The 19,359-nt window shown below is 43.8% G+C and overlaps 1 protein-coding gene across 5 annotated transcripts in view; it reads right to left on the reverse strand.

Annotated features, from left to right (window-relative positions):
- rxraa (retinoid X receptor, alpha a) overlaps positions 1–19,359 on the reverse strand; it is a 243,853-nt gene that overhangs the window by 140,861 nt on the left and 83,633 nt on the right. The window contains exon 1 of one of the 5 annotated variants that reach the window (XM_072661433.1): positions 19,009–19,330. The exons of the other annotated variants lie outside the window; for them this stretch is intronic. Coding sequence (XP_072517534.1) covers positions 19,009–19,036 — 28 coding nt within the window. The 5' untranslated portion in view covers positions 19,037–19,330. Of the gene's footprint in view, positions 1–19,008; positions 19,331–19,359 lie in introns of those variants that run through there. 5 annotated transcript variants of the gene reach the window in all.

The raw sequence follows: 19,359 nt of genomic DNA on the forward strand, positions 1-19,359 counted from the left end.
AATTTTGACGAAGTTAATTTAAGTTAAGATAAAATATAAGATAAAATATAACCAGTAGCCGCTATCTATCCATCACAGGGCAACAAAACCCTCTCTGCTACGTCTTTTTCATTGTTTTTCATTTGAAGAATTCAATTGAAGCTTTGCAAAGGCCGTGTCAATTCTACTCAACGCACTGATAAAGCTCTTGGCACTGCTGGGATGTTTCCTCATCAGCCCGACCGACATCTTACACCACAGAGAATTCCTCCTGTTCCCCTCAGAATCATGATTCATGGTTAAGGATTAGACAGGTATTACATTTCACACTCTGCTAAGAATGAGTGATTTCTATCAGGATTAGTGTGTGTTTGAATGGAGCGGGAGGGGGTTGCGGAGGCAGGCTCCAGCTCAGCCTTGCCTCTTTTTTTTATGAGGAGAAGGAGGAGGTGGTGGTGGTGTGTTCCAGCTTCAGCCTTTCTCTGCTGCACTACTTCATTAGACTGGCTGCACAAAGGGGCGCTGGTCACATGGGGCTAATTTAGCCCATAATAAAAATGTGGAATGACTCGACCTGCGCTGTAATGGGAATCTCCCCTTCATTTACGTTCCGGCGACGCAGCGGGGGGGCTCTGAAGACGGTGAGTGGCGACTACAGGAGGGACAGAAAAAAAAGAGGGCTAAATCAAAAGGAGGGACCCTTAAATTCCGGGGAATTTCTCCAGATGTTTTAGAAATATTCGCTGAAGCGCTCCAGATGTGCCAAGGGCTCCCACCCTGCCCCCTCCTCGTGCCCACCACATCTCACAGCAACTCCTTCCTTTATCCGTTTACCTCTCTCTCTCGTCCCTTTTAAACTTTCTCTTCCCAGTCTCAACTTTCCTGTCTCTCTCTCTCTCTCTCTCTCCAGTCATTTCCTTCCCTCTCTCTCTCTTCTTGTCTCTCTCTCACCGTCTCTCCTCCTCTCTCTATGTCTTCCCTCTTTTCTCTTTCTTCTCCTCTGTTCCACCACCTCACTTCAGATCTCTCTCTGTTACAGGAGGGATAGATAGCTATACGGCTATAAAGGCTTCAAAGGATCTCTCACCCCTCTGCTTTAAACGGAAATGCTACAAAAAGGTGGAAAAAAGAGCGAGCGAGGGGGGGAAGAAAGGAAGGAAGGGAAGACACAGCTCTGATGAGAACAGAAGCCCCAGGTGGAGACTGTCCTTCTACACTGGAATAGGTTTAGTGAAAGCAGCTCAGGCTCACTCGTGGTTATGGCTGTGGTTCCCTCACACACACACATACACATACAACTGCTGTAGAGCTACTGCATGGCACTCCTGCACGCACACATACACACACACAACACACACACACAAACTCTGACCCTGTGGGGACCTTTAACCCCAAATCTTGCAAACCCAATAAACTGTGAAGACCTGAAATAAAATCGTATGTTTTCCATAAAATCTTTTACACACACACACACACACACACACACATATATATATATATAGTATCACGATTAATTAAACATTTTACCTTGATTATGATTAATGAATGATTATATAAGCTGCTGGAGTAGCTGTGTTTAAGTTCTTCTCCATGTTGCTTCTACATCGCCGACTGGACAGGGCGGACAAATCGAGTCAAATTTAGATTTCATGACGCACTGATTCATCTCCTGAAGAATCACAACTGGAACGAATCTTTGTGAGATCACTTCCTCTATTTGAGTTGAGAGTAGGGCTGGGCGATATGGTAAAAATACTATCTGCTGCTCTTCATCTAATTAAACCAGTCTAATTACACTGTTAGTAATGAAACCTGCAGCTGATCAGCGTTTAGACCAAGAGAAATGCTCCAAAATAACCCTGAATAAAACCTGTTTACACTGACGTCCTTTGAAATCTAAGAAGGCTCTTTTATTCTCGTATGAAGTTACTTTTTGGAGATGCAAGGTTTTTGCATGACAGTGACAAGATAGCTGGAGCCTGATATCCCACTTTTAAATGCTCATAATAATTGAGTCAAATTTCATGACCCATTGATTCATCTCCTAAAGAATCGCAACTGGAACGAATCTTTGAGAGGTCAGAGATTTACAACCCTGGTGCACTTACACAGACATGCACACACACTCAAAGGAACTCTCCAGACGCTCTGATCTGGGCCGCGTAATGGGCGGCTGGCTCCTGTTTCTTGTTGCAGGCTGAAACAGAAGAAACCGTCCTAAATGTGACACTTGAACTTGTCGGGGCCGTTTCTGCATTTCTGCAGGCGTTGGAATGCAAGCCCTCTGGTATGCAGCATAGAGACACACACTGCTGACAAAAACACTGCCAGCACCCGCCCGCAAACGCGTTGCTCAACTGCCCGCGGCTTTTCTTCTCCACAGAGAACCCCCGACACGAGCACATCGCTTAGTCAGGCCGGAGCACCGCCTATCAAAACCTTTGCATTTTCACTCTGAATGGAAGAGGAAGAAAGGCAGCGCTCATAGTCTAAACAAATATCCAGGGACAGGAGCCAAACCACAACTGCCTCCTGATGCTGCAAGTGCTTCTAAATTACTCTACCAATTCAGTATAAAACACACATACCCCCCCCCCCCCCCCCACACACACACACACACACACTCTAACATCAGAGCAAGCTAGTGGCACTTACTCCCCTGAGATTTAAAAGACTCTCAGCTGCAGCGAGTCAGCTCAACAGCCACTTGACGATGAGCAGTAGCCCTCACACTCAGCGGGTGATAAGAGTCACACTCTTCTCCTGCTGGGAGCACATTGGGGGGCGTAGGGGTGGGCACAGCCACCCAGCCTGAAGCAGAGCACTGGGGACAGAAGGCCTCAGGAGTGGACAACACTGCCTCCATTAACGCCCCACACACAGCCCCCTTACATAATCAGCCCCACTCTGAGCCGCAGCTCCTATTCAGACTAGGCTGTGCATTGGCAAGAACCGATACGCAAGCCGATTTACTAAGATCCTGTTCACACCTGGTCACTCCACGCGTCTTGAGTATCAGGATTGTATCTGGATGAGGCCAAACCACAAAAAAACGCAGGTGTAAACACACACACACACGAATATAAATACACAGATTTAAACCAGATACTGATCCCATCACTCAAACCACTTCAGGAGGAGGTCTGAGACTCACATTTGAGCCACATGTTATAGCAGTGTAAACACTTGCGTCTCTCAGCAGCCAAAAGCCCTGCAAGTACAACCGAAACACCAGAAATAATTGCAGTGCAACAAGCGAATTCGCATATTCTGTCCCACACACCAATCGGATCACTCAGGATACAGTCCAGATACTGGTCCCATAAAGGGACTGGGTGTGAACGGAGTCTGAAAGTAGGCTTTCACACTCAAACTACTTAAACTCTCCACCACCACACAGGAAGCAACACGAGCTAACGTCACCACATCACACAGTGTGAGTGTGTGCTGTTTCAGGCTACATTTGTTAGGCAGGTTTGAATCAGATTAGTTCTTTTTTTTCTCCGATATCTGATCCATTATCTGCTGATACCTGCCGATACCCATACCCACAGAAACCACTTGACATCCCTTCTGAAAACAGAAGCTTTGTAGAGTGTAAACTAAACTAGACGTCAGCACAAGCTCTCTGTACTGTACCATCTATCTGCTGGCTGTCATTACAGCATTTGCAGCTAGTGTTCTCCTCCAAGCGTGTTCAGCTGTCCAGCAACGCTGTGTTAGCGGAAGTGAGCTGGCTTCACGAGTCTCAGAGGAGGCATTGTGTGATAAGGGGAGGCCTAGTTGAGGGGAGGTCTAGTTGAGGGACTAAATTGAGAATAAAACTGATTATGTGCCATTTTTTAAATGTTGCATTGTATGTAAATAATGCAAGCACTGGTCTTTTAAAAACGAAGATCTACAATTAGAATAAGTTAGTATTCATCTGTACACCTCACTCCTTTTTAACACTGCAAGGCTTATTACACACTAAGGTAACTACAGACACTTCAGGCACTGCAGCGCAAAATGTAGAAACTTTAGTAATAGAACTTTGTAATTACACTTTCAGCCCGCCGGCAGTCCATAGCCTTTTTAAAGGAGTTATCCTTTTTTTATAAAGTTACCATTTCAGACATTTGAGCTTGGACCTATCAAACTTCTTAGGAAAAAAGAATTCAACTTCCCACATCTTCATAAATTCACCCATCCTGAGCTGTTTCTGGACCAGCATGGTGTCTCAGAAGCTTGATGAATGTGGGTGCAGGTGAGACTAAGGGAACTGAGGGGTAAGGAGAAGGAGAGGCCCAGCAGAAGAACTAAGACTGGACCTGCCGACATCCACTGACTGTAAATCACTCTTCTGAGCGCTGAGCTCGGCGGGGGGAAAAAGAGCAGAGTGAAAAGAGATTGGTCACGATAGTAAAAGTAAACCAGGTTCTCAAAAAAAAGGAAAGAAAAAAAATGTTTTCTTGCTTTATCCCAGCTCGTCTTAAATTTCCACGCAAATCCGTCCATCTTATCTTAATTCAGGGGATCATATTTTGGTGGCTGTAACGGATCTGGGTTATCATAATTGCAATCAGGGCCCTTAATCTGCCACGTTGGTTTAAGCTCTTTGGTGTAAGCTGCTGCATTAGCGGACAGAGCCCCACACACACACCAACTTACACATATGCTTGTTTTAATACAATGGCAGGACATCGGGCCATACATATGTCTAGTAGCTTTAATATGTAATAAACTATTTATAATAACAGGTACAATGTCAAGACTGTCAGGCAAAAATCCTGTATCCCAATCTGGCTGTTGTTCTTTACATTCTGTCCAAATTTCATGATGAACGGACCAATAGAAACGCTCCAAAATGACTTGGAATAAAATCTATGTACACTAACTTCCACCTCCACACACACACACAGGTTCAGTCACAGTACCGTGTTCACTGCTCAGACAGACCCATGCTTTAAACAGAGTGTATCACGTCTCTGCCAGCTGCACACACTTCAAGCCTCACGCTGCAGCCCACACTATGATACTCTCTGAAAAACCCCAAACTCTCCAAGTCACTCTCGCTTCAAAAAGAGGAAGTGGGCACGACTGCGTTAGTGTACCATCAGTGTCGTTCTCTAGAGGCCGGTACGATTCACAGAGCTTTTTAGCCAAAATGACCCAGTGCTGCTCCTGAATGGGCGTTTAACCGCGTGTCTGTGCTTTTATAAATGAATGAGAAAAGACGAGGGACTACAAGCTTCACCTGCGCTCCACAGACGCTCTCAGCAGGCTTGCCAGAATGCTACTCTCCCAAGCTGATTGAGGATTGCCGAGGATGGCAAGCGAAAAGCTATAGTGCTGCTTAGCTACAGTGCCATGAACACTACACTTCACCGACTAGCACCTTCTGAGGTGTCAGACAAGATGGTATCTAGGCCTAAGCTTCCAGAAGCCTGTCAGCGAAATGAAAAACCTGTGAATCTATTCATTCTCTCTTTGCCCCTACACCACCGAACACCTCCATCACCCAACGCAGATCCCACAAAAGTGATAAAGTCTGGATTTGGAAAATTGAAACGTTGCCTGAATGCGATACACTCCTAATGAATGCATTCAGCTACTTTAAGTGCAAATGCACACACACATCTTGTCTAGCACCTGTAGAGAAGTACTGCTAATAGAATAGGACTCCCTGGAGCAGATAAGTATGAACCTACTGGCACCATGGTAGCTAGAGGGCTTTAAAGGGAGTTGTGATCTTCCATCATCGTGACTTCACTAACGCTCTTGTTGCTGCTGAAAGCCTTCCCTGCACAGCAGACAGCAGGATAAACTCTTATTTTAATAGCCTTGATTTCAGAAGAATTAGCAGGCGTCCCAAAACTTTTGTCCATATAGCGTATTTTTAACCAATTTAAAGGTTCTTCACACTCACATTCACACTCATCTCTAGTCAAGATTGGTTCTTCAATGGCATCGCTCATAGATTCATTTAGGCACCCTTCTAAATGGTTCACAAAAGAACCATTTCTGGCAGCTAAACATATAAAAGCTTTCAGCCACCAATTAGCATAGTCCAGCCTACATGCCTGTACCATCACACACATCTCAAATCAAGCTGCTTGACCAGTTTAGCTCTTGATCAGCACATGTTTTAGGCTTGGTTTAGCTGGTCTACAAGCATGATCACCCTGACCACGCTAGACCAGCATCACCTAGCTGGACGACATGCATGTCCAAAATCGAATGTAAAATACACTGTGCTGGTCAAGAGTTGGTGAACAAGCTAGCTTACCAGAATAGGGTATGTATTAGACTGGATGACCAGCTTTTCAACCACCTTGACCATCAAAGACCAGCTTAGACCATCTAAAACCAGCTACCAGCAAAAGCTGGTCTTGGGCTGAATTTCCCAGCAGGGATAGGAGTGGCGTCCAAATGGTCGAAGTTCCAACGGTTTGATTTTCATTTTTGCTTCAGGATTCGAAAAGTTTTTGTTTTGGAAAGTTTACTTTTCATGACTGGGAAAGTGTCTAATGTGTACCAGAAGATCTCACATATGCGCTCTTAAGAGTCTAAATTCGGGGCACAGCAGCGGCCAAAATCCTGTTTTCCAAAACAAGGCACAATCTGCCTCGAGAAATATGGAGATGTCTCCGGAAGGGACTAAAATTATCTGGCCACTGCTGAGTTCAGCGAAAAACACAGGTAATTCTAGTCAGCCTGTAATTTTTTTTAGAGGATAAAGGTAAAACACTTGCAGATCCAGATAGAAATAATATCAAAGAAAAGCTCCTGTAAAAGACAGGGCTTTATTACATATTAAACCCAAACTTCATCGGTTCATCACTTCATGCGTCATGCATCTGGATGAGGCCAAACCACACAAAAATGCAAGTGTAAACACACCCAAGACTTATTTAAAGCAGATACTAATCCCATCACTCAAACCACTTCAGGAGGTGCTCTGAGACTCATTTCAGACACATATTATAGCAGTGTAAGTGCATCCGCCTCTCCAAGACTCTCCAACAACCAAAAACCCTCCCAGAAGAATCGAAACTCCTCAAGACAAGACAAAACCACCATATTCACCATTTGTGTCGGACACTGATGGAATTTGGCCTCACATGCCCGGTTGAAACTCTGGGCCTAGAGGCCCGGAGGCAAAGTAAAATTCAGAGCAGATAAAGCACGGGGGGAGCAGAGGTCAAGGGCTGAGGTAGAGTCCTTTGCTCTCCATATAGATACAGCTCTCCCTCTCATCACTGTGGGGCTACAAACATCCAAATTATTAACAAGGCTTCAGAGCAGGCTGGAGCTACGACATACAACTACGTCCTCCTCCATCAGGCTGCGGAAAAATAACCCAGCGGCGGGGCGCGATGTTAACGTATGTGCTGTACTCTCCTGCACCAATGTCATCGCAACTGCTCCGACTCTTCATGCTTACAAATACTGAAGTGGACAGTGCTTAAAGCAACAGTATGTAGTATGTTTACCTTAAAATAGCAGCTGCAGAATCATGCTGATGCTCCACTTACTGGAGTAAAGACAATAGTGTCTCTGTCATTGCAACTCCAGGCTTGGAGGCTTATGAGAACTTCGTACCGTTGCATAACTCGAGTCATATTAGTGTAATTCTGTAACCTTACTCTCATCTCAGTCCACATGCTTCTTTGCCATTCAGTGACGGTCCTGTATCTCTCAGCTTGTCCAGAAATGCATGTGTAAGGCTGAAAACTTTAGGGGTGGCTCGATGCATGATTTACACTTGACTGTAGGGGGAGCCCAAGAGCAAGAAATGCCAATTCTCACATAATGCCGTGTTAAGGTGGAGGATTAGCTAGTTTTGCTGTTAGACTAGACTAAATTTGCACCAGCAGAACAGTGGAACTAGAAGCACCGTTGGTTCCAAAGGTGTGAGTATGAAGAACCTTTAAATTGACAGAGAACCTTTACAGTATTTAGACTTTTACAAGCTTCTTCACACTCACAAATCTCTGTTACAAACATGGCCCTTCATATAACCCACAGTGGTTCATCTATGGCATGGCGCAAAGAACCCTTCGGTAGCACCTTTATTTTTAAAAGTGAACATTCCCTTAAAAATGCTATTAAACTTTGAGCACAACGACGTTTCCTTGAATCAACATCTGTGAATAAATAAACTATTTGAGAAGGAACAGGAAACTAAAAAACAACCAATTAATAAAAATAAAGAGGGAAATTAGATAATGGGATAATGGCCTGACATCCCATCAGCTACTTGTTGCTGTGCAGTTTATGCAGTTACTAAACACTGGCTGTTGTTGTTGTTTACAGGGCCTCTCTAATTGGTCGGAATCAGTTATTTTCATGTTGTTGCACCACTGCAATTACAATAACACATCATCATGTTTGCCCAGAATACTTAGACTAGTAGAAAGCACAGAGAATCCATGATACAATTCATATGCATTACATATATACTGTGAACAAGTTTTCATGTAAAGAGATTATTCATAAAGACTGTTATTCAAGGGCGTTTTCAGCCTAGTATTTTTCCCCAGACCCAGGAGCGCTTGCGCTCTGAGAGTTTGGTACGTTTGGCCAAGTGTGAAAGCTGATTTTGAGTCCTGGTGCGGTCCAAAGACCCTCAGGCCCTCCTGAAATCTGTGGTCTGAGGTTTGCTTCAAGCAGACTCTGACACAGTCTGCTGCAGGTACAGAAACTATTGGTTAATGGTCATGTGACTGCTTTAACTTTACGCCTGCATGGCTAAAAACGCTCTCCTACGAGAACGTCTCCTTGTTTGCAGGTGTTCCTGCACCGTGAAACACATAGAAAGACTCCAAAAAGTGCTGTAATTCGACACTTGAGTTTTCTTCAGTTTAACCATTTCAAACAAGGGCTCCCAGTGGCTTGGTGGTCTTCTGCTCTACCACCATGACCCGGAGGGGGGTGAACCATGGCGCTTTGCCATCAGCAGCCAGAACCCAAGAGAGCACAATTGGTCGTGCTCTCTCCAGGTGGGTAGATGGTGCTATCTCCCCTCATCAAGCTTAAAGAGATTGGCCGGCATAGCCGTCTTTTAGCTTGTGTGGCAGAGCTGGGTACCTGGCACTTTCCTCTGGTTATGTCGGCTATCAGTGGCAATCCGAAAAGAGGCTGGGCTGGTTTTGCATGTATCGGAGGAGACACTTCAGACACTGTCAGGAGACAGTTTAAAAAAGCAAGAAAAAAGAAAGAGAGAGAGGCAGTGCGCTATGGCTTTAAGCCATTAACTTTATAAGCCGGCTCCTATAAAAATGACAGCTGCAGCCCCTCACAAAAGGGGGCTGAACTCATCGGCGGAGGAAATCAAAACTGCCCGGCTGTAAAAAACCCAACTTGTATGCTTTTTAGTGGTGCAGAGCCAAAAAGCCCCCAACCACAGCCCTGTAAAATAATCCCCCCACCCGACTCTACCTTTGTTCCTGAATTACGGCCAGAAAAGGAATGCACCCCCCCCCACCACACCCCAAACTATGAATGTCAGTTTCTCATCAAAGACCATGAACTTCACTCAGAGGGCGGAGTAGAGTGTCACCTCCTGCTGCTCAAACGGACCCAAATCATCTCCTCTGCCCAGAATTAGTCAAAGCTTTGGGGCAACTTACTCTGTACAGGTTCTACCAGTGTAAAAGAGCTGGATGTTAATCGTCGTTAGTCTGTTTAGCAGAGCTCAGCTTCATGAGTCCTTCTTGGTATGAAGCCTAAATAAAGATTTTGGTGAGTTTTCTTTTCTACTACTGATAGAAGCACAGATTGGAGCTCTTTTGGAGTGCTGAAGCCTGTGGAGATCACAAGGAGACTTAATATGTGGCTTTAAAATATACCAAAATACTCAATATCGTTTCCTAAAAATAACCCTGTTAAGTCTTTAATGTTACTGCAAACCTACAACCTTCACTTGTATCAAAAATAGTTTGAACAGCTAGCCCAGCGCATGCATCGGGCATCAATTTGACGTCACGAAGATGCTGGACTCTAAACTTATACAGATAATTTGATGGCACTTAAACCCAACAACATACACCGATCAGCCATAACATTAGCACCACCTGCCTAAGGTGTGCTGTGGTATCGGGCACCAGGACGTTAGCAGCAGATTCTTGAGGTTCTGTAAGTTGTGAGGTGGGGCCTGCATGGTTCACATCAATGACTGTTAGGTCATGACCCTGTCACCTTTTCACTAGTTGTCCTTTCTTGGAGCACTTTTGGTAGGTACTGACCACTGCATACCGGGACACCCCATAAGACCTGCCTATTATTTTGGAGATAATACTTTCTATTATCTCCAAACTATTCTACGTCGAATTGGTGCTAGACAGACTCGGCTGACGTCTCTACCTACATTCAACTAGATAACAGTGTCTTTCGACGTTGGTGGCCAGCTGGGTGGTGCCTCCTAGCTTTTGACGAATAGAGGCCTTCACAAAAAGTTCAGGAACTTCAGAATGAATAAAACCCCGCCATCAAGTGACCGGCCAGCGGGCTACACTGCAAACATCTGGATAAACAGTGTGATTCAAATGGCAATAAGCAGAAACGGTTGTAAAAAACTTGTGTAATGAAAGCGTATGAATCATTTTCCGTTGAATAAAAACAGCACTAGACTCTGGGTGCCTCACTACAGCCCTCGCTACTGCTGCTCTTACATTCAAAACAGCAACCTGCACAAAAAAGACAACTACAACAAAAAACACACAGAAACTTTAGTCATCTACGCTTAATAAATCATGGGCTGTCTGATCTTACTAAGCCGCTGCAGCAGGCTGACGCAACAGATGAAAACGAGCGCTCATTCCCACGCGCTGCACCTAGCTGTACATCACACCCGCTGAAGGAGATCACAATGCTTTCTTACACATCTGAGGCCTGCAGTGGACTGCGTTCTGCGTTTATCTGCAGCAATACCAGCTACAGATTAATATATAGTGTTTTCTGACACACTCCACCTACTCTGACAATATATTTAGACTACACATCATACCGCATTTATTTATTTATTTATTTATTTACGCTCCCTCACAGCCACAGTGCTGCTCATTCCAGTGTGTTTTAGAGAGCTTTCAAATCTCTTCCTTGCATAATAATGCACTACATGAAAGGACGGACTAAACACATGCAAATTACTAACCGCGGCCAATTGAAAAATCCCTAAATGTCCATTCAGTCTCATTCACACAGGTACTCCTTGATCACTACCTCAGTTTCACTGGTTAACCGATAATGAGCTAATGAAGAACAAACAAGCGGAACACAAATTAGGGATGTCCCGATCAGGTTATTCTGCCCCCCTGATCTAATCCGAGTCTCAAAAGAGTATCAACCAATACCAATCCGATCCGGACTTCGTGTTTGTATAGAAGAAACCTTGGGAAGAACCAAGGCTTTCAAGGTGGGACCCATCATTCTCTGGTCAAATAGTTCATTAAATCCCAACAAACGATTACAAAATCATGTAAAACTGGCCTGTGGGTCTAAGGGATGAGAAAGGGAAAAATACAGTATCGCAGGCTGCAGTATCTCTATCGGTTTCGTACATGAAAAAGTGATGTAGTGCCACTTATAATTTAGAAAAGACACAAAGTAAAGTCACAAAAACACCACATACCACCATAAAAAGCATGTCCATTAATTCAACAGTTTTTTAATAATGGTAAACTGCTGCCTGGCCTGAAGGCCTGAATAACGTCAAATGCAGTGTTGCCACAGATAGTGATAAGAGGAAGCTGTACACTGTACACCAATATATTACATAATCTGTCCAAGGTGTGAATTCTATTTACTGACAAATCCACAGCAAGCTGAGAAAACAGTCAGAGTAAAAGTGTAGCATACCTTATTAACATATCAGCACTGTCAAAACCACGTAAAACACTTTACACCATTAAAAAAAATGGTCCTTTGCTCTGTGTGATCGTTTCAAGACAAACAGACAATGTTGTCCAACGTTCAATATGATAAATTATTATTTAATAAACACTAAAGCAACAGGAGTGGGAATGACAGGGACACTATTCTCCTCATCACACGTCAGTGGAGCATCGGCGTGATTTTGGAGCTGGAACAAGTGCTTTAGTCCAACTAGAGCCATTTTATGCTGATAAATGACACTTTCGCTGTTCCAAACCTGACTAGTGCGCCCCCTGGAGGTTAAAAGTTCAGTTCTGCTGCGTCTGTACCTCCGCCTTGATGATAAAACAGAGAGGATCTTCTCCTCTATTACATAGCTGTGGGCAGCAACCTTCTGAACGTTATAATATTTTTGCTATCACCCACCTCTAGTGCCAGATATTGTGTTTTTTGGTGGAGCAAAAATGTGAAATGCACTGAGGTCCCATGAGGACTAGACTGGGAAAAAATAATGTACCTCCTCATATGTTGTACATGAGTGTACAGTTATGACCTGGTCTATGGTCAGGCCGTAACAGGGTGAGGACATAACAGTCCATAAGAAGGCCACTATTCAAAACACTGTATTCAAACAGGCCTCAAACTTCACCCAACCAGGTCCAGGCCATGCTTACCCTTAGAATTTGGGCTCTGAATGGGTTTGTGCATGTCATGTGGTGTCACTGGGACCCAGTTGGGCTTCCCAAGTGGGACCCATCATTACAGTCCATCTCAGTCTCACATAGGTCCCATTTAGGCTATACTATCCAGATGGGGCCCATGTTTAACTTCTCCTAGTCCCATCACTGACCCTGGTGAGACCCTGGTGGGCATCCATAGGTGGGGCCAACATAGAACCTATAGACAAAACTTTCTGGTTTCTAGTTGGGCTACCCAAACAGGCCCCCACATGGGCATGTTATCTGGGGCAACTACACCCTTTTAACGAGTTTAAACTTTACGTTCTTAAAGAATATTCAGATACTGAAATTTGAATATTAAAAAAATAAAATCCTACATAACTGAAAACATAAAGAAATCAAATTAAAACACTGTTTTAAACAAAGTGGACATACCGTTAATGGGCTCTCCTCGCTAGCTAAGCACAATGGGCAATATTGAGGTCAGCAAAAATGATCAAGGTCATGCCCATTTATTGCATGATAAGTCGATAATGTAATTATCATAGCTGTCCTAAATTACCCTTACAATAAAACTGCAGTACGGGATTCGGGCTACCAGAGCGTTGTGCCAGAACGAGGCACTGCGGTGACGAAGCTGCAGAAAGTTCTGCAGCTGTTGACGGCGAGAACTCTGCACGAAGACATGCATGTCTGCTGCCTCTTGTCTTGGCGTGGGGACGGGGTGATGATGAGTGTCAGGGTGTAACATGACCCCCTCATCAAAGGGTTACAGACACAATAACACTACAGCCTACAGCCCTGGGCTTCTCTCTGGGCCTGAACCCACATAAACCACACCGGAGCGAGGGGGCCCGAATTAAACTGTATATGACCCCCAGATCATGAGCTCATCTGCGGGGATCTGCATAAGTATTAGGTTACACTCATTACTGAGCTGAGTGCTTCCTACCTGCCATCCCTTCGCTTCAAAGTCTACCTTAAGTAGACTTGTGTGTGCGTGTGTGTGTGTGTGTTCGTCATAAAGCAGAAAGCAGAGGCAGGAGGCTTGTGTTTGGGTGCTCCGGAAGGAGCCTAAATGGCAAACGGTAAATGGTACGTGCTGTGGATCTCAAAGGAGCGCTTACTGTGCTTTCATAGCAGGTGATAATGTCACTGTTTTGATTTATTTCTGCTGCTTTAGGATGTACAGTTTTCACATTATGAATCAATATACCTTTAGCGACACACACACACCCCTACCTCATACACACAGACACCAGCAGCTGCACACAACACTGCTTATCCGCTATTTTACACACCAATACAGCTCATCTCATAAAAAGACGATGACGATAATTCCTGGACAGCATAGGCATTACTCGCTACCATAGAGCACCTGCTAATCTGACGTTTCTTCTAGAATCGAGGGCATTAACAGGATGTTTGCCAAAGTAACAGCATCTACTGGCTTGAGTCTGGATGTAATGGAACATAGCGGTGAGGATTTGATTGCATTCAGTCACGAGAACATTAAGAACATTAGTGAGGTCAGGTTAGAGCTGGGCAATGTGGCAATATTTTATACACTGACCAACTGACCATTTCATTCATTACAGTGTAATTAGTCCTTTTTAACCCTCTGGGGTCTCGGTTCTTGCATTATCTCACAATACTTTCATGATTTCAATTATACATGTTATTTTTTTGGATAAATGTGAGATAGATCAGTAGCGGCAGATTCTTAAAACCTACTATTCAAATACAGTCCCATCTTATTCAAAATCTGCAGCACTTCATCCATTTAAACCAGATTAATTACACTCTCTGTAATGAAATGTGCAGTGGGTCAATGTTCTTTAAGCACTGACAATATCCACGGTATGCTCAGAGAAGCATGCAGTTTATGACGATAACAAAATCATCACCATACGATAAAATATCGTCATATTGCCCACCCCCAGCATTTGCCCTTCAGCAATAGGTGCACCTTAGAGGTGCTGAGTTCACTAATAAAAAAAGGGGTGTGTGGATACTTTTGGACATACAATGTACAAGATCTGGTGTGAACCCCAAATCCACAACTTCAGTTCTAGCACTAATAAATCCCAAAAGCTTTGCGCTAAATTAACCACACCAGGAAAATCACAGCCTATAAAAGGTTTTTTCTTTTTTCCCTTCTTCGCTCGAATACTCGGGTTACAACCACACACCCGACAAGCTGACGCGACCAAAGCAGCTCGGAGCGGGCATTTCAAACTGCTGCAAACAAGCAAACAAACAAACAAACAAACAAACAAAACAGTCGTTAAAATGCGGCCTAGCTTCATTCACACTCTGAGATCGCTGCTAAAGAGGAACCTTGCCGGGAACGTCTTCAGTACCTTCAGTATTTAGGGGACGTTTCTGTTCCGTGTTCCTTTACAGTGCTGACTCCAGAAACTCTACCTTGGCCCTGGTGGTTTTCTAGGATTTTTAATTAAATCATTAAATTATTAGCTTTTATTCAAATATGCACTTTTATCCTCAGCAAGTGAACATAGTGTAAATAATATTTAAATATAAAAAATTTAATAATATTGTTACACAAAAAACATTGTGTCTACAAAACTGCAACTTTACAGGAGGAGGGAAAAATCCCCGTAACTTTCAATTTTAGTTACTGTAAAAAAAAATCTGGAGCATTTCTATCGGTTCATTTATCATAAGAGTGTCACCCGATATAAAGGACAACCACCAGATTCACAGCACGTTAAATAGTAAAAAACATCAGGTTTTGGCATGACAGCGACTTTCAGCGACTATGGCAGTGGTGGCTCAGCGGTTAGAGCACCGGGATATTGATAACAGGGTTGTGGGTTCAATTCCCGGGCTCAGCAAGCTGCCACTGTTGGGCCCTTTACCCTCTCTGCTCCCCAGGCTGCCCACTGCTCTATGTGTGTGTGTGTGCTCACTGCCTCTAGTTCACTAGTGTGTGTGTGTGTGTTTACTACCACAGATGGGTTAAATACAGAGGACACAAATATGTGCACCCTTTCCCTTATCAACAAACATCATCATTATATTCAAATATAAAAACTCATTATCACAAAAAACAACACTGTTCTTTCTCTATAAAAGAGGACAGCAGCAAATTAGTCACTGTACAGCACTAAATGTATTACGAGTATAAAGTTTGACAGCTGTTTTCACCAGACAAAAAATGTAACCCTCCAAGCCCTTCATTTCAACATAATTTACTACAGCAGAACATGAACTACTGTCACACTGCCCACCTCTAGCTTCACTGGAAAGCAAAAATAACAGAACGGTTTTTAAGAAGTACCTCAGGAAGGTAATCGAGCTCTTCGGCTGTTATTCTTTCCAAAGTTAAGCAATTTTACAAGCTAAACACAAAGCTAAAGTGGCCACAGCTGTTTCACATGGGATTTACTGTACAAGAAAAAACGAGAAATGCTAAGAGCGCCGACATGTTTTAGCATGTATAAGGTTTTACAGCTTATTTCACCATTTACATTTATGGCATCTTATCCAGAGCGATTTACAAGGTTAGTCGTATCACAGATGTGGGCCAGTGTAGTGTTAGGAGTCTGGCCCAAGGACTCTTATTGGTGTAGCGCAGCATAGGGGATCCCAGTCGCCCAGACTGGGAATCGAACCCCCATCTCCCATAAGGTGTGGTAGCTCAGTGGAAGGTAGTGGTGTTATCTGTTGCGCCACACCAACCAGAAAACACCAAAACCAAAAAAAAATCCGACTTAAGCACCAGAGATAAATATCATCACTCTGTCCATTCCTACATTCAATGGGAGGAACGTCTAGGCTACCTAGATGGTGCCCATGCCACTCCTAGCTTCACTGGGAAAGTAAAGCTAAAACAGAGCGAGCTGGTTTTAGGAAGTACCTCAGAGACGTGTTCCTCAGTGTTCCTCAGCTGGGTTTTTTTTTTTTTCCAATGTGAAGTAATGTCACAAGCTAAAGTGCTACAGTGGCTACAGCTGTTTTACAGTAGTTTTAACTGAATAAGAAAAACAGAGAAATGCTCGGAGCTCAGAAATCTTTTTGATGTGATGTAGCTATCAAAACAGGGATAAATTATCGTCACACTGCCCACCCCGATATTCAGTGAAATAAACATATATCTAAATGGCTTTAAAAAAAAAAAAAAAAAAAGTATCTCAGAAAAGTACTCAATGTTCCTCCTTATTTAGGTGTGAATGTAAACGTCAACGGGAAGCAAATCAGGCCGAGATGGCTTTAAGAAGTACCTCAGAAAAGTACTCAGTGTTCCTCCTTATTTAGGTGTGAATGTAAACGTCAACGGGAAGCAAATCAGGCCGAGATGGCTTTAAGAAGTACCTCAGAAAGGTACTCAGTGTTCCTCAGCTGTCTTTTTTTATTTTTTATGTGAAATAATTAATTCATAATAAATATAATAATAATGAAATAATAAAAGACTAAGACTAAGAGAGCTATAAAGAGTCTACAGCTGTTGTACAGTAGCGTTACTGTGCAAGAAAAACAGAAATGCTAAAACATGCTGAATTTTCCAGCGTGTAAAACGCTTCACAGCTTATTTCACCAGAAAACAAACTAATTATGTGAATAAACCTTAAACACACAGAAATGTATCATGACAGGGATGAATTATCGTCACACCACCAGCACCACCACCACCACCACAGTGAAATAAACATATATCTAGATGGTTTTAAGAAAAGTATCTCAGAAAAGTACTCGATGTTCCTCAGCCGTGTTTTTTTCTTCAGTGTGATGTAACGTCACAAGCTACAGACTCCGCTAAGAGAGCTACAGAGGCTACAGCTGTTCTACAGCAGTTTTACTGTGTATAAAAACAGGAATGCTAAAATAAGTATTCTCTCTTCATTTTGACATAACGTCTCACCACATAGAGATACTGTCACACTGCCCATCCCTACATTCACTGGGAAGACTGTACAGGCTACCTAAGACAGCCCACGCCACTCCTAACTTCACTACAAACATGCACAATCAGCAAGCTGGCTTTAAGAAGTACTCTCTCAAGCTAAAGCTTTAATCAAATGAATTATTATAAACATTATATTCAGTGTATTTGTTTATTTAATTATTATGAATTGTTGAAACAGTATAAAACGGCTGAAATGCACAGTCTATACGTTTGGACTAGAGTTGATAATATAACACACGTTGCTGTAAAAAGGATCAGCGCGTGGCTGCATGATGATAGTGATCTTTTGCGTGTTCACTTATTTAACTATGACATTAATATTAAAAACACGAAATACAAACAGACCGAAAAGCACGTGCAGCCTCTAGGTTTGCACTGACACTGACTAATGCAGATGCTGATACGCTGACAATGCTGTTAGTGTGTGGCTGCTGGATGAGGATGGTGGTGATGATGATGATGATGATGATAATAGTGATGCTAATAGTGATGATGATGATGATGATGATGATAATGCATATTGGAAGGTAAAGTTGGGAGCTCATGTTCAGTGTGCACCCAGACGGTTCATTTTAACACCACTGCCGGACATCTGAGCTCTCACTCTGGAGCTCTCACTCTGGAGCTCTCACTCTGAGAGTGAACATCACACTAATAGGGGTTAAACCTTCAGTGTTAAAAAAAAGAGGTACTCTGTGTTCCTCTGCCTTTTTCGCCCTCAGTGTGAAGTCATTTTACAAGCTAAAGTGCTAAAGAGTGGTGAGGTGGCTGCAGCTGTTTTACAGTGCTGTCATTTTTACAAATAATAATAATAATAATAATAATAATAATTAAAATAAAAATATGCAAATTAAAAAATGCAAATAAATAATGCATTAACCCCCCCCCCCCCCCCCACACACACACACACACACACACACACAGATGTACATGTATCTACACACACATCTCTCAGTCTGCATGAACCTCCACCACCACGTGAACTGTGGGAGATTTCACTGAAACTCCACGACGTTCAGACATTAAACCCGAACCGTCCTGGTTCCCAGCAGGGGGGCTAAAGTGAGCCACGTTTATGACAGAGGGGGTAAAACGACGGCTGCTTTATTGCTCAGCACCCCTTTCAGTGAAAGTGTGAGTGAATGACAGGCGCGTGCCACCGGGACCAGAGAGAGAGAGAGAGGAGCGCGCGCTGCTGCCTATGCTGCTGCTGCCTATGCTGCTGCTGCTGCTGCTGTTGCTGCAAGTTTGCTGTTTACTTCGACCTCGCGACTTTTCCACAGTGGGCAGCTCGAGCGCCAAAAAAAGCCCAAAATAAACACACCTGGATTGCAGGCATCTGCAAAAGCGTTGAGGTGTGCGCTTGGTGTTTGTTAGCTAACACGTTTAAAGAACCAGCAGAACCCGGATTAAACAGAGAAACAGAGCGCGAGATGTTTTTTTTTCTTCTTCTTCTTCTTCTTCTTCTTCTTCTCTCCGCTCGCGGTGGAGGGGCACCGACAGCATGGCTCAGCTCGGCAAATAAAACGCAGAAATAAGGAGAAAACAGTCATTAAAACTCACCCAGTGACAGGAAAGGTTTGGTCTCCATGGCCGGGTGGGTTAGTTAGCTCATGCCAGCTGCCCCTGACCGCGCGACTGCTGCTCCTGCTCCTGCTCCTGCTCCTGCTCCTGCTCCTGCTCCTGCTCCTGCTCGTGCTCGTGCTGCTGCTGCTGCTGCTGCTGAGCTTCACGAGCTTCTTCGACTCTGAAGCGCGAGGCGGGCGCTGCTGCTGCGTGTCACTGCTTCTCGTTTTTGTCACTTTGCGGCCACTTGGGTTTTGTTGGAAGCTTTCGAGCACACACACACACACACACTCACACACACTCTCTCTCTCTCTCTCTCTTGCTGTTGCGCTCAGTCTGGCGGCTGTA

Source organism: Salminus brasiliensis, chromosome 18 (assembly GCF_030463535.1).
Source record: "Salminus brasiliensis chromosome 18, fSalBra1.hap2, whole genome shotgun sequence".
NCBI lineage: Eukaryota > Metazoa > Chordata > Actinopteri > Characiformes > Bryconidae > Salminus > Salminus brasiliensis.